The sequence below is a fragment of the Babylonia areolata genome, chromosome 23 (assembly GCF_041734735.1).
Source record: "Babylonia areolata isolate BAREFJ2019XMU chromosome 23, ASM4173473v1, whole genome shotgun sequence".
NCBI lineage: Eukaryota > Metazoa > Mollusca > Gastropoda > Neogastropoda > Buccinidae > Babylonia > Babylonia areolata.
This window is the reverse complement of record NC_134898.1, coordinates 1,584,577-1,606,269: the sequence shown is the minus strand read 5'-3', so window position 1 is coordinate 1,606,269 and position 21,693 is coordinate 1,584,577. Positions and strand designations below refer to the sequence as shown.

The following is a 21,693-nucleotide window of genomic DNA, read 5'->3' as shown; positions in this document are numbered from 1 at the left end:
TAAACAAATATCTACAACTTACAGTGCTTGGTAACAGAAATATCTACAGTCTTCAGACATTGCTTGTTAACAGAAATATCCACAACCTTCAGACAGTGCTTGATAACAGAAACATCTACAACTTGCAGACCGTGTTTTCAGCTGTGACCAGCAGATGGCTGGGCTGTAAGCGACAATGACAAAGAGATCACCAAATGACCCAGAGAGTCCTCCATGTCCCCTGCCCCCTCCCCTGTCCCCTGTCCCCCCCCCTGTCCCCTGCCCCCCTGCCCCCCCCCCTGTCCCCTGCCCCCCCCCTCCCCCACCTGTCCCCTGCCCCCCCCTGTCCCCTGCCCCCCCCTGTACCCCCCCATGCCCCGCTGTCCCATGCATCCCCCCCCTGCCCCCCATGCCCCCCCTGTCCCATGCACCCCCCACCTGTCCCCTGCCCCCTGCCCCCCCCTGTCCCATGCACCCCCCACCTGTCCCCTGCCCCCCCTGTCCCCTGCCCCCCATGCCCCCCCTGTCCCATGCACACCCCACCTGTCCCCTGCCCCTCATGCCCCCCCCTGTCCCCTGCCTCCCATGCCCCCCCTGTCCCCTACCCCCCATGCCCCCTGCCCCCCCCATGTCCCCTGCCCCCCATGCCCCCCCTGTCCCCTGCCCCCCCTGTCCCATGCACACCCCACCTGTCCCCTGCCCCCCATGCCCCCTGCCCCCCCCTGTCCCCTGCCCCACATGCCCCCCCCTGTCCCCTGCCCCCCATGCCCCCCCTGTCCCATGCACACCCCACCTGTCCCCTGCCCCCCATGCCCCCTGTCCCCCCCTGTCTCCTGCCCCCCATGCCCCCCCTGTCCCATGCACACACCCCCTGTCCCCTGCCCCCTGCCCCCCCTGTCCCCTGCCCCCCATGCCCCCCCTGTCCCATGCACACCCCCCCCTGTCCCCTGCCCCCCCTGCCCCCCCCCCTGTCCCCTGCCCCCCATGCCCCCCCCTGTCCCCTGACCCCCCCCTCCCCCCCCGTCCCCTGCTCCCCCTGTCCCACTCACCCCTTTAGGCTGGATGTCCACCCGTTTGTGGTCAGAGGTCATGCCGGGGATGATGACGGTCATCTTGCGAGGCCCTTTGAACCCCAGCACGTTGGTTTCCTGCCACACATAGTATCATATCTACATCTTCAGTCCTCATTCACATTATATCTACATCTTCAGTCCTCATCCTGACAGTGGCCACAACACACACACGCACAGTCTTCTGGGTGAACACAAGCTGTATGCATGAAAGAAAATATCCGTCCTAAAATAACATTGAACCTAACATGCCATGAGCCATGGGGCAGACTCCAGCAGGGGTCTTATTCCTTTCCCTGTAAAACACTGCTCCAACCATGTAAAACACTGCTCCAACCATGTAAAACCACTGCTCCAACCATGTAAAACACTGCTCCACCTGTGTAAAACACTGCTCCACCCGTGTAAAACACTGCTCCAACCGTGTAAAACACTGCTCCACCCATGTAAAACACTGCTCCAACCGTGTAAAACACTGCTCCAACCATGTAAAACACTGCTCCAACCGTGTAAAACACTGCTCCAACCATGTAAAACCACTGCTCCAACCATGTAAAACACTGCTCCACCGATGGTAAAACACTGCTCCACCCATGTAAAACACTGCTCCAACCATGTAAAACACTGCTCCAACCGTGTAAAACACTGCTCCACCCATGGTAAAACACTGCTCCAACCATGTAAAACACTGCTCCAACCGTGTAAAACACTGCTCCACCCATGTAAAACACTGCTCCACCCATGGTAAAACACTGCTCCACCCATGTAAAACACTGCTCCAACCGTGTAAAACACTGCTCCACCCATGGTAAAACACTGCTCCAACCATGTAAAACACTGCTCCACCCATGGTAAAACACTGCTCCACGCATGTAAAACACTGCTCCAACCGTGTAAAACACTGCTCCACCCATGTAAAACACTGCTCCAACTGTGTAAAACACTGCTCCAACCGTGTAAAACACTGCTCCAACCGAACAGAGAAATCAAAAACAGCTAGGCAGCCTCCCTTCAATACATGATCTCCCTTCTGTTTGCATGCATACGTGCCCTCTTGTAAAGACCAAACTATCATGCCAACCATCAGAAACACTGCACACATGCACACACAAACATACAAGCACAAACACAAATGAGCACATGCACACCCACATACCCACTACAATCAGAGAACTATCACAAAGGCACATGTTTTTTGGTCAGGCTGGGGCAAAACAAAATATAGACACAAATCATTCTACAGTCTCTCTTTCATCATTGCTCATGAACAGAAAAAAAAATTTTTTTGAATTTTTTTGTTTTTTTGCTTGAATGTTCTTCATTTCATTTTCCAAATTTTCTTGTGTGTGTGTGTGTGTGTGTGTGTGTGTGTGTTGATATACACAACACACACGACTCACATAAGCCACAGCCACCAGCTCCTGTCGAGCGCCGTCAGCGTTTTTACGGGGGTTGTCTCCGTTGTCAAACAGTGTGAAGTGAGTTCCAAGCAGGTTGGACCTGAAACCATCACACCACGCATTGCTGATGACACATCATTATTCACATATCCATTGGACAAGCAAAGGATCATGCTCTACCTTTCTTGTCAGACTTACGGTCACTCTCTCCCTCTATCTTTCTCTCTGTGAGGCGATCAATGGTGTGATGGCCTTGCGCCTGGTTTTTAACTCTCTCCGGACGAAGGAATGCGTGAGCATTCCTACATAAAATGTATTCGGTTTCAGACGACGGAATGGAATAGCATTTTCAAGAAATAAAAATCCATCACGCACTGTACACGTGATTTTGTGATTAGCCAAGCAGAGTGCGCTATTCTGGGTCACTCCACAATCGAATGGTATGATTGGCCAGCCTGCCATGTGTGGCCCGTCTCGCACACACGCTGACAAAGTCACTGACCGGTCGTCTGCTCGCGTGCCAGCCTGTCAGCAAAGCCGGCTCTTCTCAAAATGTTGTGGAGCGAACAAGGCAGTGATGGCAACGTTTTAGGGTTGCCGAAGTACTTGAAATGTTACAAACTGAAGGGTCGGACATTGAAGAGGTGGATGATGACGAAGAAGAAAGTGAATTTAATGCTGAAGACGAGCATGGGTAAGGTGATTCAGGGTGAAAAATTGGCAGTATTTTCTACATATGGCAAAACTGTAAAAATATGATGAGAAATTTGATTTTTTTTTTATGTAATAGCTCAAGAAATAATAAACCAGTTCTGAAAGTTTCATTTTCTTACTCTGTATTTTGTATTTTTTGTAATTTTTTTCCAAACCCTTAGAAATGGGCCGTCTGTGGGGAAAAGCAAGGGAGAAAACTTGTCGTCCCGAGTGAGTTAAGGTACTTGTTTACAACAGTCAGTGAGAGAGAAAGAGAGAGAGAGAGACAGACACACACAGACAGAGAGAGAGACAGAGACAGAGAGAGAAACAAGGCCAAAGAGAGAGAGAGAGGGTCAAGAGTGAGAGAGACGTGGCCAGAGACAGAGAGCGACACCAGGTGGAGCCACTGACCGCAGCTTTCCACAGAAGGACTCCCCGTTGCGTGACAGGTCTGTGGGGTCTGTGGAGATGAGGTAGTTGGAGGTGGCGCTCTTCTTCCTCTTGCGTCCCGCCAGCAGGAATTTCTGCCATCACCCAGCACCCACAGTCAGTCAAAAACTGCTGTCAGCTTTACACACTGCTTCTTCTTCTTTGTTTTAGCCTTGCATTCTCTTTTCTAAAGTTTTTTCTTCTCTTACAAAAAAGAAAAAAAGAAAAAGAAAAAAAGCGCCAAAAGTCTGCATAAAAAGCATCCGTGTAGCGTGTCTTGAGCTAAAGATTCCCCCCAAAAGAAAAGCAACACAGTGTTTGGTCTCAGCCACAAAAAGCCCCCCCAGATAAAAGCAACCCCTGAATGCGAGAATGAACAACCATGTGTCCAAATTCAGTGGAGAATGGACTAACTATAAATCATTTCTATCAGACATAATACAACAGATGCACAACAAGGTTCTTATATGTTTATAGTGCAGTATAATATGTGTGCACCATATAAATGTAAAAGCTTTCCATTGTTATGTCTGAGCCACTTAAAGCCCCTCAGACAAAAGCAACCCTGTGCCACCTCTGATCCACAAAAAATCCCTCTCACCCCCCCCCCCCCCCCCACGCCCTTGACACAACACCTCTTCTGTCCCACTGAGTTCCCCATGAACTGTCAGCCACAAAAATCCCTCTCACAACCCCCCACCCCCCTTGACAAACACCTCTTCTATTCCACTGAGTTCCCCATGAACTGTCAGCCACAAAAATCCCTCTCACAACCCCCCACCCACCCCCTTGACACAACACCTCTTCTATTCCACTGAGTTCCCCATGAACTGTCAGCCACAAAAATCCCTCTCACAACCCCCCCCCCCCCACCCCACCCCCACGACACAACACCTCTTCTATTCCACTGAGTTCCCCATGAACTGTCAGCCACAAAAATCCCTCTCACAACCCCCCCCCCCACCCCCTTGACACAACACCTCTTCTGTCCCACTGAGTTCCCCATGAACTGTCAGCCACAAAAATCCCTCTCACAACCCCCACCCCCACCCCCTTGACAAACACCTCTTCTATTCCACTGAGTTCCCCATGAACTGTCAGCCACAAAAATCCCTCTCACCCCCCCCCCCCACCCCCTTGACACAACAACTCTTCTGTCCCACTGAGTTCCCCATTGTCATCTTCATCCTCCTTCATCGTCATCAATATAAACAAAACAGTCTCAAAGCCTGTGGCCTTTCATGCCCTGCTCTCATGGTGACCTCAGTTTTGATGCCCCTCCACTTCCGTGCTTGGGGTGAGTCCTGTCAATGTCTTCAATGTCGGCAGATTCATGTGGGGCTGTTGTTTGGGGGACGTGGTGGCGGTCTCCACTCTGGGAGGGACACTCACTCAGTCTGGCTTCGCGACTAAGCCATTATTGTTGTTAGTAGGGGGCTAAGTAGGTGGTGTCCTAAGTATGTTAATCAGAACAGGCACCACTGAACACCGCTGAAGTGACTCAGCAGCATCTCCTCTGGTGTGTGGCCTCCTGGCGACCTAGCATCGATGGTTCCTTGCGGACTGCCGACACTGGAACTCTGATGGATGAACCCCGGGTGTGGCCGTGTATGGGGGAATCTAAATGAGCGGTGTGGGATTAATGCCACTGAAACGGTGCAGATGATGGGGCAGCAAAAAAAAAAAAGAAAAAAAGAAAAAAAAGTCAACCTTATAAGTGTACTTCAATGGTTTTATATCAGCCTCCTCAGCTGAGGGATACGGATGCAGATATCTGATTCAATACAGACCATGGCTCCTCATGAAGAGGCGGTGTTAACAAGAGGTTCAAATAAATGTACAACACAATTACAAACATTTCTTATATGTAAACAAGCAAAGCAATCATTCAGTTACATACCATACTTCTTATTTTGAAAGCTTTATGAAAAGCAGTTGCTAGCTGTTTGATACATACTGTAATTCTTATTTTGAAAGCTTTGTAGAAAGTCAATAGCTAGCTGCTTGATACATACTCTACATCTTCTTTTGAAGGCTTTGTAGAAAGTCAATAGCTAGCTGCTTGACACATACTCTACATCATCTTTTGAAAGCTTTGTAGAAAGTCAATAGCTAGCTGCTTGACAAGCATCTGAAAAAGATTCAGCAAAACCACTGAAATGTACAAGTAATATAGGAGCAAGTGGAACTTGTGGAGGTGCGTGATCAACTCCGGCACCTTCAGCTGACCTTCTTGCCGTCCTCCAGCTCCATGTGCAGGTAGTAGGTGGGGAAGATGCCGCGGTCCACCCCTTTCTTGTCCCGCGTGATGCGGCACCGCACCGTCTGTCCCTGTGGCGCCGGCATCACCGCAAACTCCTCCAGGTCCTCCGTGGCCAGGTCGCCCGACGTGAACAGTGCCTCCGCCCCTTCCGGCCCTTTGGCCTCGTTCTCCCCGCCACCCTGCACAGCACGGCGCCACCATCGTCAGCTTCATGCACACACCTGTACATTACACACACCTGTACAACACGTGGTCAGTCACATCGTCACTTTACACACACACCTGTACAACACGTGGTCAGTCACATCGTCACTTTACACACACACACACCTGTACAACACGTGGTCAGTCACATCGTCACTTTACACACACACACACCTGTACAACACGTGGTCAGTCACATCGTCACTTTACACACACACACACCTGTACAACACGTGGTCAGTCACATCGTCACTTTACACACACACCTGTACAACACGTGGTCAGTCACATCGTCACTTTACACACACACCTGTACAACACGTGGTCAGTCACATTGTCACTTTACGCACACACCTGTAAAACACTGTGGTCAGTGACATTGTCACTTTACAAAAACACACCTGTACAACACGTGGTCAGTCACATCATCACTTTACACACACACCTGTATAACACGTGGTCAGTCACATCATCACTTTACACACACACACCTGTACATTACACACACCTGTACAACACGTGGTCAGTAACATTGTCACTTTACACACACACCTGTATAACACGTGGTCAGTCACATTGTCACTTTACACACACACCTGTACAACACGTGGTCAGTCACATCGTCACTTTACACACACACACCTGTACAACACGTGGTCAGTCACATCGTCACTTTACACACACACCTGTACAACACGTGGTCAGTCACATCGTCACTTTACACACACACCTGTACAACACGTGGTCAGTCACATCGTCACTTTACACACACACCTGTACAACACGTGGTCAGTCACATCGTCACTTTACACACACACCTGTACAACACGTGGTCAGTCACATTGTCACTTTACACACACACACCTGTACATTACACACACCTGTACAACACGTGGTCAGTCACATCGTCACTTTACACACACACACCTGTACATTACACACACCTGTACAACACTGTGGTCAGTGACATTGTCACTTTACAAAAACACACCTGTACAACACGTGGTCAGTCACATCGTCACTTTACACACACACACCTGTACATTACACACACCTGTACAACACGTGGTCAGTCACATCGTCACTTTACACACACACCTGTACAACACGTGGTCAGTCACATTGTCACTTTACACACACACACCTGTACATTACACACACCTGTACAACACGTGGTCAGTCACATCGTCACTTTACACACACACACCTGTACATTACACACACCTGTACAACACGTGGTCAGTCACATTGTCACTTTACACACACACACCTGTACATTACACACACCTGTACAACACGTGGTCAGTCACATCGTCACTTTACACACACACCTGTACAACACGTGGTCAGTCACATCGTCACTTTACACACACACCTGTACAACACGTGGTCAGTCACATCGTCACTTTACACACACACACCTGTACAACACGTGGTCAGTCACATCGTCACTTTACACACACACCTGTACAACACGTGGTCAGTCACATCGTCACTTTACACACACACCTGTACAACACGTGGTCAGTCACATCGTCACTTTACACACACACACCTGTACAACACGTGGTCAGTCACATCGTCACTTTACACACACACCTGTACAACACGTGGTCAGTCACATCGTCACTTTACACACACACCTGTACAACACGTGGTCAGTCACATCGTCACTTTACACACACACCTGTACAACACGTGGTCAGTCACATCGTCACTTTACACACACACACCTGTACAACACGTGGTCAGTCACATCGTCACTTTACACACACACACCTGTACAACACGTGGTCAGTCACATCGTCACTTTACACACACACCTGTACAACACGTGGTCAGTCACATCGTCACTTTACACACACACCTATACAACACGTGGTCAGTCACATCGTCACTTTACACACACACCTGTACAACACATGGTCAGTCATGTCGTCACTTTACACACACACCTATACAACACGTGGTCAGTCACATCGTCACTTTACACACACACCTGTACAACACGTGGTCAGTCACATCGTCACTTTACACACACACCTATACAACACGTGGTCAGTCACATCGTCACTTTACACACACACCTGTACAACACGTGGTCAGTCACGTCGTCACTTTACACACACACCTGTACAACACGTGGTCAGTCACATCGTCACTTTACACACACACCTGTATAACACGTGGTCAGTCACATCGTCACTTTACACACACACCTGTACAACACGTGGTCAGTCACATCGTCACTTTACACACACACCTGTACAACACGTGGTCAGTCACATCGTCACTTTACACACACACCTGTACAACACGTGGTCAGTCACATCGTCACTTTACACACACACACCTGTACAACACGTGGTCAGACACATTGTCACTTTACACACACACCTGTACAACACGTGGTCAGTCACATCGTCACTTTACACACACACCTGTATAACATGTTGTCAGTCACATCGTCACTTCACACACACACCTGTACAACACGTGGTCAGTCACATCGTCACTTTACACACACACCTGTACAACACGTGGTCAGTCACATCGTCACTTTACACACACACCTGTACAACACGTGGTCAGTCACATCGTCACTTTACACACACACCTGTACAACACGTGGTCAGTCACATCGTCACTTTACACACACACCTGTACAACATGTGGTCAGTCACATCGTCACTTTACACACACACCTGTACAACATGTGGTCAGTCACATCGTCACTTTACACACACACCTGTACAACACGTGGTCAGTCACATCGTCACTTTACACACACACCTGTACAACACGTGGTCAGTCACATCGTCACTTTACACACACACCTGTACAACATGTGGTCAGTCACATCGTCACTACACACACACCTGTACAACACGTGGTCAGTAACATCGTCACTTTACACACACACCTGTACAACACGTGGTCAATCACATCGTCACTTTACACACACACACACCTGTACAACACGTGGTCAGTCACATCGTCACTTTACACACACACCTGTACAACACGTGGTCAGTCACATCGTCACTTTACACACACACACCTGTACAACACGGGGTCAGTCACATCGTCACTTTACACACACACCTGTACAACACGTGGTCAGTCACATCGTCACTTTACACACACACCTGTACAACACGTGGTCAGTCACATCGTCACTTTACACACACACCTGTACAACACGTGGTCAGACACATCGTCACTTTACACAAACACCTGTACAACACGTGGTCAGTCACATCGTCACTTTACACACACACACCTGTACAACACGGGGTCAGTCACATCGTCACTTTACACACACACCTGTACAACACGTGGTCAGTCATATCGTCACTTTACACACACACACCTGTACAACACGGGGTCAGTCACATCGTCACTTTACACACACACACCTGTACAACACGGGGTCAGTCACATCGTCACTTTACACACACACACCTGTACAACACGGGGTCAGTCACATCGTCACTTTACACACACACACCTGTACAACACGTGGTCAGTAACATCGTCACTTTACACACACACCTGTACAACACGTGGTCAGTCACATTGTCACTTTACACACACACACACACCTGTACAACACGTGGTCAGTCACATCGTCACTTTACACACACACCTGTACAACACGTGGTCAGTCACATCGTCACTTTACACACACACCTGTACAACACGTGGTCAATCACATCGTCACTTTACACACACACACACCTGTACAACACGTGGTCAGTCACATCGTCACTTTACACACACACCTGTACAACACGTGGTCAGTCACATCATCACTTTACACACACACACACCTGTACAACACATGGTCAGTCACATCGTCACTTTACACACACACCTGTACAACACGTGGTCAGTCACATCGTCACTTTACACACACACACCTGTACAACACGGGGTCAGTCACATCGTCACTTTACACACACACCTGTACAACACGTGGTCAGACACATTGTCACTTTACACACACACCTGTACAACACGTGGTCAGTCACATCGTCACTTTACACACACACACACCTATACAACACGTGGTCAGTCACATCGTCACTTTACACACACACCTGTACAACACGTGGTCAGTCACATCGTCACTTTACACACACACCTGTACAACACGTGGTCAGTCACATCGTCACTTTACACACACACCTGTACAACACGGGGTCAGTCACATCGTCACTTTACACACACACCTGTACAACACGTGGTCAGTCACTTCGTCACTTTACACACACACACCTGTACAACACGTGGTCAGTCACATCGTCACTTTACACACACACCTGTACAACACGGGGTCAGTCACATCGTCACTTTACACACACACCTGTACAACACGTGGTCAGTCACTTCGTCACTTTACACACACACCTGTACAACACGTGGTCAGTCACATCGTCACTTTACACACACACACCTGTACAACACGTGGTCAGTCACATCGTCACTTTACACACACACACCTGTACAACACGTGGTCAGTCACATCGTCACTTTACACACACACCTGTACAACACGTGGTCAGTCACATCGTCACTTTACACACACACCTGTACAACACGTGGTCAGACACATTGTCACTTTACACACACCTGTACAACACGTGGTCAGTCACATCGTCACTTTACACACACACCTGTACAACACGTGGTCAGTCACATCGTCACTTCACACACACACACCTGTACAACACGTGGTCAGACACATTGTCACTTTACACACACCTGTACAACACGTGGTCAGTCACATCGTCACTTTACACACACACACACACACCTGTACAACATGTGGTCAGTCACATCGTCACTTTACACACACACCTGTACAACACGTGGTCAGTCACATCGTCACTTTACACACACACACACACACCTGTACAACACGTGGTCAGTCACATCGTCACTTTACACACACACACACCTGTACAACACGTGGTCAGTCACATCGTCACTTTACACACACACACACACACCTGTACAACATGTGGTCAGTCACATCGTCACTTTACACACACACCTGTACAACACGTGGTCAGTCACATCGTCACTTTACACACACACCTGTACAACACGTGGTCAGTCACATCGTCACTTTACACACACACCTGTACAACACGTGGTCAGTCACACTGTCAGCTTAAAACACACCTGTACAATATTATGTGGTCAGTGACATCGCCACTTTCACATCCTGCACAACATGTGTTTCATTTTCACACATCTGACACAGTGTATCATCTGGTTCACACACCTTCACACACCTGACACAGTTGTAATATCAGGTTCACACACCTGACACAGTTGTAACATCAGGTTCACACACCTGACACAGGCGTAACATCAGGTTCACACACCTGACACAACTGTAAGATCAGGTTCACACACCTGACACAGGCGTAACATCAGGTTCACACACCTGACACAGGCGTAACATCAGGTTCACACACCTGACACAGGCCTAACATCAGGTTCACACACTTGAACACAAGGTATCGAAGCGTGAAGAAACATCCAAACACATTTGACCACACCTGCTTTCAAGCCTGGCCTGTGCACAGACCCAGCACACTGGTTAGGACTTTGACAGCCCGGCCCAGGTGTGTACAATACATCAAACTGAAATGAAATAATAAATAAACTAATTAATCAATAAATCCTATTCGATAACTAACTAACCAACTAAGTAACTAACTAAAGCAAGCAGGAAATGTATGAAACAAGAAAAAAAGAGATACACAGATGACAAATGATAGGAATATACATGATAATATCAGGAAGACGACCTCCACAGTCTGTGTTTTCTCCAGCCCCCTGTCTACCTGTACCTGTGAGGTCCGTCCTTCAGCCCCTAGGCTCACACAGTCATGTGCAAGACGGGTTTGAAAGCGCTTTCTTTTGTTTCAGCGCAAACGTTTAGTGCTCTGCACATACATTCATCACCACCATCATCCTAATTATCATATCATCACTATCACCATCGTCCTAATTATCATATCATCACTGTCACCATCATCACCACCATCATCATAATTATCATGTCATCGCTATCACCATCATCCTAATTATCATATCATCACTATCACCATCATCACCACCATCATCCTAATTATCATCACTATCGCCATCAACGTCACCATCACAATCACCATCATCATCACCATCACAATATCATCATCGCCATCACAATCATCATCATAACATCACCACCACCACCACCACCACCATCATCAGCACCATGAACATGACCATCAACACCACCAACATCCTGATGATGACTCACATCCGCAGCATCCTGTGTGACGGCAAACTTGGCGTTGTGTGGATGCCTTGGGGCGGGGGACCTGTCCGAGGCCTGGGGAGCGATGGGGGCCGAGGTGTCATCCACGTCTTCCACATCATCGTCGTCGTCGTTGGGGTCCGTGATGAGGGTGGAGGGGGAGGGGATGGTGGGGGACCTGCCCCCCCTCCCTCCTCCTCCCCCCTCTCTCTCCGCCCGCTCCAGGCGGTCGGCCCGCTCCCTGTCGCCCTTCTTGGGGCGGTCCCGGTCCCGCTCCCCCCCTCTGGGGCCCCGCTCCTTGTCCCCCCTGTGCTTCCTCTCCTTGGGGCGGGGCTCGCTGCTGGGCAGGATGGTGTCCGTTTCTGGGCAACACACAGCCAGCCGGGCGTCAGTCAGTGACTACAGTTGTTGCTGGTAAACTTAGCCTTCACACCATGTGGCACTGACAAACCCCATCATTGATTGATGAACAGTGCTGTCACTTTAGGATGTCTCATAATGCTAACAATGCATCTGAATGAGAAAAAAAAAAATGTGTGTGTGTGTGTGTGTGTGTGTGTGTGTGTGTGTGTGTGTGTGTGTGTGTGTGTGTGTGTGTGTGTGTGTGTGTGTGTGAGTGAGTGAGTGAGTGAGTGAGTGAGTGAGTGAGTGTGTGAGTGAGTGAGTGAGTGTGTGTGTGTGTGTGTGTATGTGTGTGTGTATGTGTGTGTGTGTGAGTGTGAGTGTGAGTGTGTGTGTGTGTGGAAGAGACAGAGAGAAAGAGACAGAGTCTGTAATAAATCCAGGCCCCAATGTTTTTTTATTTCCACGAGCAAGGGGGAGATGCATCCAAAACCAGTCTTCCTTGTACTTTCAGTCTGATCAACAATGGACTTGAAAGATTTCTTGGAAAGCGGTCATGTTAAACAAATATACATATATATACATACACACACATATCTATCTATCTATATTCAGAAAGATAGAGTGATAGATAGATATAAAGAGAGACAGAGACTGAGCAAGCAAGGAGAAAGAGAGGGAGAAAGACTAGAGAGAAAATTAAAAAAAAATGACTGATAAATTATCTGCAAGAAAAATGTGCGAGTAAGAGTCAGTAATGAAAACACACCTGGGGACCAAAACCAAAACACGAAAAGAAAAGCAAAAAAAAAAAAAAAATCACTTGCTCACGACTTGACAGATGGTAAGACAGCCCCCTCACCCCCCCCCCCCCTCACACCCCCCCCCCCCCGTTTCCCTGTGAATCAGAAAAACAAGCTTTGCTTCCCAGCCATGCCAGGTGGCTATCATTCTCACATCCTGCAGGTGCTGAAGGTTCTGGCACTTCATTGGCTGACACCGGTCACTGGCACCACCAGCACAGTGCATCACAGGTGTGTGTGTATATATATATATATATATATATATATATAAAACAGTAACCAGAAATGAAATAAAATAGATAAAACAAGCAAACATGTAGGCAAATGATTAAAGAGGAATAAAAATCGAAGACAAACAGAAGGCTAGGAATCAGAATACAAATGAAAAAGGGCCACATTTTGCGAATGAGGTTGCAGGGTGTAGGTCATTCAGATGAGACAAGGATAAACTGACATCCATGTTCAGAATGCACCAAGTGCATGTAAAAGAACCCTTGGCAACCACAAGGGCTGTACCCAGGTGAAATACTGTAGAAAAATCGACTTTCACAGCAAAACAAAAAGATATATAATTTGCAGCCAGTAAAAAGGGGTGGCACCGCGCTGCAGCCACCTGCTTCCCCCAGGGACGGCAGACTGCATTTCACACAGAGAAATGTGTTGTTGACAAAAAGTAATGCAATACATCACTCCCCCCTCAGATTTCTCCACGTCTTTTTCACCTGACACAGAAGCAAAGCCATTTGCGCTGGAAACCCCCCCCCCCCCCACCCCCCACCCCCCTAGAAAGATTAAAGCCAGAGGTATTTGGTGAAGCTCCATGGCTGTTCTGCCCATTTTTGCTGCAGGAGGAGGGGGAGTAGGAAGAGGAGGAGGAGGGGGAGGGTGGGAAGGGGGAGGAGGAGGGGGAGGGGGAGGAGAGGGAGGGGGAGGAGAGGGAGGGGGAGAGAGGAGGATGAGGAAGAGGAGGAGGAGGGGGAGGGTGGGAAGGGGGAGGAGGAGGGGGAGGAGGAGGAGAGGGAGGGGGAGGAGAGGGAGGGGGAGGAGGGGGAGGAGGAGGAGAGGGAGGGGGAGAGAGGAGGATGAGGAAGAGGAGGGGGGCGAGGGGGAGGGGGAGAGGAGGAGGAGGGGGAGGGTGGGAAGGGGAGGAGGAGGGGGAGGAGGAGGAGAGGGAGGGGGAGAGAGGAGGAGGAAGAGGAGGGGGACGATGGGGAGGGGGAGAGGAGGAGGAGGGGGAGGAGGAAGAGGAGGGGGACGATGGGGAGGGGGAGAGGAGGAGGAGGGGGAGGGGGAGGAGGAAGAGGAGGAGAGGGAGGGGGAGGAGGAGGAAGAGGAGGAGAAGGGGGAGGAGGGGGAGGAGGAGGAGGAGGAGGGGGAGGGGGAGGAGGAGGAGGAGGGGGAGGAGGGGGAGGGGGAGAGAGGAGGATGAGGAAGAGGAGGGGGACGAGGGGGAGGGGGAGAGAGGAGGATGAGGAAGAGGAGGGGGACGAGGGGGAGGGGTAGAGGAGGAGGAGGGGGAGGGGGAGGAGAAGAGGAGGAGGAGGGGGAGGGGGAGGAGGAGGAAGAGGAGGAGGAAGAGGAGGAGGAGGAAGAGGAGGAGGAGGGGGAGGAGGGGAGGAAGAGGAGGAGGAGGGGGAGGAGGAGGATGAGGATGAGGAAGAGGAGGGGGAGGAGGAGGAGGGGGAGGAGGGGGAGGAGGAGGAGGGGGAGGAGGGGGAGAGGAGGATAAGAGGAGGGGGACGAGGGCGAGGGGGGGAGGAGGAGGAGGGGGAGGAGGGGGAGGAGGAGGGGGAGGAGGGGGAGAGGAGGATAAGAGGAGGGGGACGAGGGCGAGGGGGGGAGGAGGAGGAGGGGGAGGAGGGGGGGGGGGAGAGAGGAGGATGAGGAAGAGGAGGGGGACGAGGGCGAGGGGGGGAGGAGGAGGAGGGGGAGGAGGAGGAGGAGGAGAGGGAGGGGGAGAGAGGAGGATGAGGAAGAGGAGGGGGACGAGGGGGAGGGGGGGAGGAGGAGGAGGGGGAGGAGGAGGAAGAGGAGGAGGAGGGGGAGGGAAAAAGGCAGCTGAAGCAGGCTAAAGACCAGATGACAATGCGCAGAAGAGAGAGGTGGGTAGAGAGAGAGAGAGAGAGAGAGAGAGAGAGAGAGAGAGAGAGAGAGAGAGAGAGAGAGAGTGTGTGTGTGTGTGTGTGCACGCGAGCGTGTGTGTGTGTATGAGACATGGCAAAATGGGGGGAGTTTTCATTAAACTTCCCCTTCTGTTAGACTTAATCACCAAGTCAAACTCAAATGCACGTTTTGACATGCTATAATATATGACATTATAACAGTATTCCCATGTTGATTCATGTTGTTCACACACGTGAACCCACCCACACCCACACTCCCCCACCCCTTAAAAAAACCCCAAAAACAAAAAAAAAACACCTAAAAATTGTGAAAAGAAAAGTAAGAGCCAGCATGAACCAGCTCCTGGCAACCAGTACATCATGATAATGGGCAGACAATCACACTGCCCTGGTGAACAGCACACCATGATAATGGGCAGACAATCACTCTGTCCTGGTGATCAGCACACCATGATAATGGGCAGACAATCACTCTGTCCTGGTGACCAGCACACCATGATAATGGGCAGACAATCACTCTGTCCTGGCAACCAGCACACCATGATAATGGGCAGACAATCACTCTGCCCTGGTGACCAGCACACCATGATAATGGGCAGACAATCTCTCTGCCCTGGCAACCAGCACACCATGATAATGGGCAGACAATCACTTTGCCCTGGTGACCAGCACACCATGATAATGGGCAGACAATCACTCTGCCCTGAGTGACCAGCACACCATGATAATGGGCAGACAATCACTCTGTCCTGGTGAACAGCACACCCATGATAATGGGCAGACAATCACTCTGCCATGGCAACCAGCACACCATGATAATGGGCAGACAATCACTCTGCCCCTGGTGATCAGCACACCATGATAATGGGCAGACAATCACTCTGTCCTGGCAACCAGCACACCATGATAATGGGCAGACAATCACTCTGCCCTGGTGAACAGCACACCATGATAATGGGCAGACAATCACTCTGTCCTGGTGATCAGCACACCATGATAATGGGCAGACAATCACTGTGTCCTGGTGAACAGCACACCATGATAATGGGCAGACAATCACTCTGTCCTGGTGATCAGCACACCATGATAATGGGCAGACAATCACTCTGTCTGGTGATCAGCACACCATGATAATGGGCAGACAATCACTCTGTCTGGTGAACAGCACACCATGATAATGGGCAGACAATCACTCTGCCCTGGTGAACAGCACACCATGATAATGGGCAGACAATCACTCTGCCCTGGTGAACAGCACACCATGATAATGGGCAGACAATCACTCTGTCCTGGTGATCAGCACACCATGATAATGGGCAGACAATCACCTGTCCTGGTGATCAGCACACCATGATAATGGGCAGACAATCACTCTGTCCCTGGTGATCAGCACACCATGATAATGGGCAGACAATCACTCTGCCCTGACAACAGCACACCATGATAATGGGCAGACAATCACACTGCCCTGGTGAACAGCACACCATGATAATGGGCAGACAATCACTCTGCCCTGGTGACCAGCACACCATGATAATGGGCAGACAATCACTCTGTCTGGTGATCAGCACACCCATGCTAATGGGCAGACAATCACTCTGCCTGGTGATCAGCACACCATGATAATGGGCAGACAATCACTCTGCCCTGGTGAACAGCACACCATGATAATGGGCAGACAATCACACTGCCCTGGTGATCAGCACACCATGATAATGGGCAGACATCACTCTGACCAGCACACCATGATAATGGGCAGACAATCACACTGCCCTGGTGATCAGCACACCATGATAATGGGCAGACAATCACTCTGACCAGCACACCATGATAATGGGCAGACAATCACTCTGTCCTGGTGATCAGCACACCATGATAATGGGCAGACAATCACTCTGCCATGGCAACCAGCACACCATGATAATGGGCAGACAATCACTCTGACCAGCACACCATGATAATGGGCAGACAATCACACTGCCCTGGAAACCAGCACACCATGATAATGGGCAGACAATCACTCTGCCCTGGTGAACAGCACACCATGATAATGGGCAGACAATCACTCTGCCCTGGAAACCAGCCACCATGATAATGGGCAGACAATCACTCTGCCCTGGTGATCAGCACACCATGATAATGGGCAGACAATCACTCTGCCCTGGTGATCAGCACACCATGATAATGGGCAGACAATCACTCTGTCCTGGTGATCAGCACACCATGATAATGGGCAGACAATCACTCTGCCCTGGTGAACAGCACACCATGATAATGGGCAGACAATCACACTGCCCTGGTGAACAGCACACCATGATAATGGGCAGACAATCACTCTGCCCTGGTGATCAGCACACCATGATAATGGGCAGACAATCACTGGTGACTAGCACACCATGATAATGGGCAATCACTTTGCCCTGGCAACCAGCACACCATGATAATGGGCAGACAATCACTCTGCCTGGTGACCAGCACACCATGATAATGGGCAGACAATCACACTGCCCTGGTGATCAGCACACCATGATAATGGGCAGACAATCACTCTGCCCTGGTGACCAGCACACCATGATAATGGGCAGACAACCACTCTGCCCTGGCAACCAGCACACCATGATAATGGGCAGACAATCACTCTGCCCTGGTGACCAGCACACCATGATAATGGGCAGACAACCACTCTGCCCTGGCAACCAGCACACCATGATAATGGGCAGACAATCACTCTGCCCTGGTGACCAGCACACCATGATAATGGGCAGACAATCACTCTGTCCTGGCGACCAGCACACCATGATAATGGGCAGACAATCACACTGCCCTGGCAACCAGCACACCATGATAATGGGCAGACAATCACTCTGTCCTGGTGATCAGCACACCATGATAATGGGCAGACAATCACTCTGTCCTGGTGATCAGCACACCATGATAATGGGCAGACAATCACTCTGTCCTGGTGACCAGCACACCATGATAATGGGCAGACAATCACTCTGCCCTGGTGATCAGCACACCATGATAATGGGCAGACAATCACTCTGTCCTGGTGATCAGCACACCATGATAATGGGCAGACAATCACTCTGCCCTGGAAACCAGCACACCATGATAATGGGCAGACAATCACTGTCCTGGTGACCAGCACACCATGATAATGGGCAGACAATCACTCTGCCCTGGCAACAGCACACCATAATGGGCAGACAATCACTCTGTCCTGGTGATCAGCACACCATGATAATGGGCAGACAATCACTGTCCTGGTGACCAGACACCATGATAATGGGCAGACAATCACTCTGTCCTGGTGATCAGCACACCATGATAATGGGCAGACAATCACACTGCCCTGGCAACCAGCACACCATAATGGGCAGACAATCACTCTGTCCTGGTGATCAGCACACCTAATGGGCAGACAATACTCTGTCACTGGTGATCAGCACACCATGATAAAGGGCAGACAATCACTCTGTCCTGGTGAACAGCACACCATGATAATGGGCAGACAATCACTGTGTCCTGGTGAACAGCACACCATGATAAAGGGCAGACAATCACTCTGTCCTGGTGATCAGCACACCATGATAATGGGGCAGACAATCACTCCTGTTCTGGTGATCAGCACACCATGATAATGGGCCAGACAATCACTCTGTCCTGGTGAACAGCACACCATGATAATGGGCAGACAATCACACTGCCTGCCCGTGAACAGCACACCCATGATAATGGGCAGACAATCACTCTTCTTCTTCTTCTTCTGCGTTCGTGGGCTGCAACTCCCACTGTTCACTCGTATGCACACGAGTGGGCTTTTACGTGTATGACCGTTTTTGCCCCGTCATGAAGGCAGTCATACTCCGTTTTTCAGGGGTAGACAGTCACTCTGTCCTGGTGATCAGCACACCATGATAATGGGCAGACAATCACACTGCCCTGGTGAACAGCACACCATGATAATGGGCAGACAATCACTCTGTCCTGGTGATCAGCACACCATGATAATGGGCAGACAATCATGTGCCCTGGTGACCAGCACACCATGTAATGGGCCAGACAATCACACTGCCCTGACAACCAGCACACCATGATAATGGGCAGACAATCACTCTGTTGGTGACCAGCACACCATGATACTGGGCAGACAATCACTCTGTCTGGTGACCAGCACACCATGATAATGGGCAGACAATCACTCTGTCCTGGTGCTCAGCACACCATGATAATGGGCAGACAATCACTCTACCCTGGTGAACAGCACACCATGATAATGGGGCAGACAATCACCTCTGTCCTGGTGAACAGCACACCATGATAATGGGCAGACAATCACTCTGCCCTGGTGATCAGCACACCATGATAATGGGCAGACAATCACTCTGTCTCGGTGAACAGCACACCATGATAATGGGCAGACAATCACTCTGCCCTGGTGAACAGCACACCATGATAATGGGCAGACAATCACCACTGCCCTGGAAACCAGCACCACCATAATGGGCAGACAATCACTCTGTCCTGGTGAACAGCACACCATGATAATGGGCAGACAATCACTCTGCCCTGGTGATCAGCACACCATGATAATGGGCAGGACAATCACTCTGTTCTGGTGATCAGCACACCATGATAATGGGCAGACATCACTCTGTCCTGGTGACCAGACACACCATGATAATGGGCAGACAATCACTCCTGTCCTGGTGATCAGCACACATGATAATGGGCAGACAATCACTCTTCTTCTTCTTCTTCTGCGTTCGTGGGCGGCAACTCCCACGTTCACTCGTATGCACACGAGTGGCTTTTACGTGTATGACCGTTTTTGCCCCACCATGTAGACAGCCATACTCCGTTTTCGGAGGTTGACAATCACTCTGCCCTGGTGATCAGCACACCATGATAATGGGCAGACAATCACTCTGCCCTGGTGAACAGCACACCATGATAATGGGCAGACAATCACTCTGTCCTGGTGATTAGCACACCATGATAATGGGCAGACAATCACTCTGCCCTCTGGCTATCACAGCCGTTACCCGCTCACCACAAGTATGGCTGGCTCCAAGGTTGCCACACCACCAAAAACCAACTGTCCCGCTGGAGCACTGGCCTCGTGGCAATGCACCAAACTAGGAGGTGAGTGTCCACAGGTTCAAATCCTCAGCACAGACCAGGATTTTTTTTAACACTCTTCTCCACTAGACCTTGAGTGGTGATCTGGGTGCTAGTCTTTTGGAAGAGATGATACATAGTAAAAGGCACACAACTAAAAAAAAAAAGAATCGCCACTAGTCACCTCACACATCACAGGCACAAAAACAACAACAGTACAATGTATTAAGCGTGCCCAGTTATCAAGCCCAGAAAAAGACCCCAAAACCAAAAATCCAAAGCTTTCTAGGAACAAAAAATAATCTGGGTGAATGAACCAGCAAGGCAGAAAGTAAGACAGGAAGGGATGACAGGCTAAAAGGGGGAAAAAGCCAGATACAAAGAGAGAGAGAGAGAGAGAGAGAGAAAAGGGGACATTTCTATCAGACAATTTCCTGGAGGAGATGGTACCATTCACTCTGAAAGAGCCACAGGCATCCCCATGGTTTGGGTGGGTGGGTCAGGGAGGGCGGGGGGGGGCGGGGGAGGGGTAGGGTATGGGGGAAGAGGGAGGGGAGACAGAGGGAGGGAAAGGCAAGAGGCAGGGGGAAACAGGATGAAAGAGAGAGAGAGACAGGTACACATCTACACAGTGAAGTGACACAGGATGAAACAGAGACAGACAGGTACACATCTACACAGTGAAGTGACACAGGATGAAACAGAGACAGGTACACATCTACACAGTGAAGTGACACAGGATGAAACAGAGAGAGACAGGTACACATCTACACAGTGAAGTGACACAGGATGAAACAGAGAGAGACAGGTACACATCTACACAGTGAAGTGACACAGGATGAAACAGAGAGAGACAGGTACACATCTACACAGTGAAGTGACACAGGATGAAACAGAGAGAGACAGGTACACATCTACACAGTGAAGTGACACAGGATGAA

General features: G+C 50.0%; 1 protein-coding gene across 5 annotated transcripts in view; it reads right to left on the bottom strand.

The window, feature by feature from the left end:
* LOC143297871 (tubby-related protein 3-like) overlaps nt 1-21,693 on the bottom strand; it is a 144,285-nt gene that overhangs the window by 5,547 nt on the left and 117,045 nt on the right. For all 5 annotated transcript variants that reach the window (XM_076610399.1, XM_076610398.1, XM_076610402.1 and 2 more), the window contains 5 exons: nt 12,364-12,722; nt 5,804-6,016; nt 3,557-3,669; nt 2,450-2,549; nt 1,029-1,127 (listed from right to left, as the gene is read on the bottom strand). In XM_076610399.1, coding sequence (XP_076466514.1) covers nt 1,029-1,127; nt 2,450-2,549; nt 3,557-3,669; nt 5,804-6,016; nt 12,364-12,722 — 884 coding nt within the window. The remainder of the gene's footprint in view (nt 1-1,028; nt 1,128-2,449; nt 2,550-3,556; nt 3,670-5,803; nt 6,017-12,363; nt 12,723-21,693) is intronic.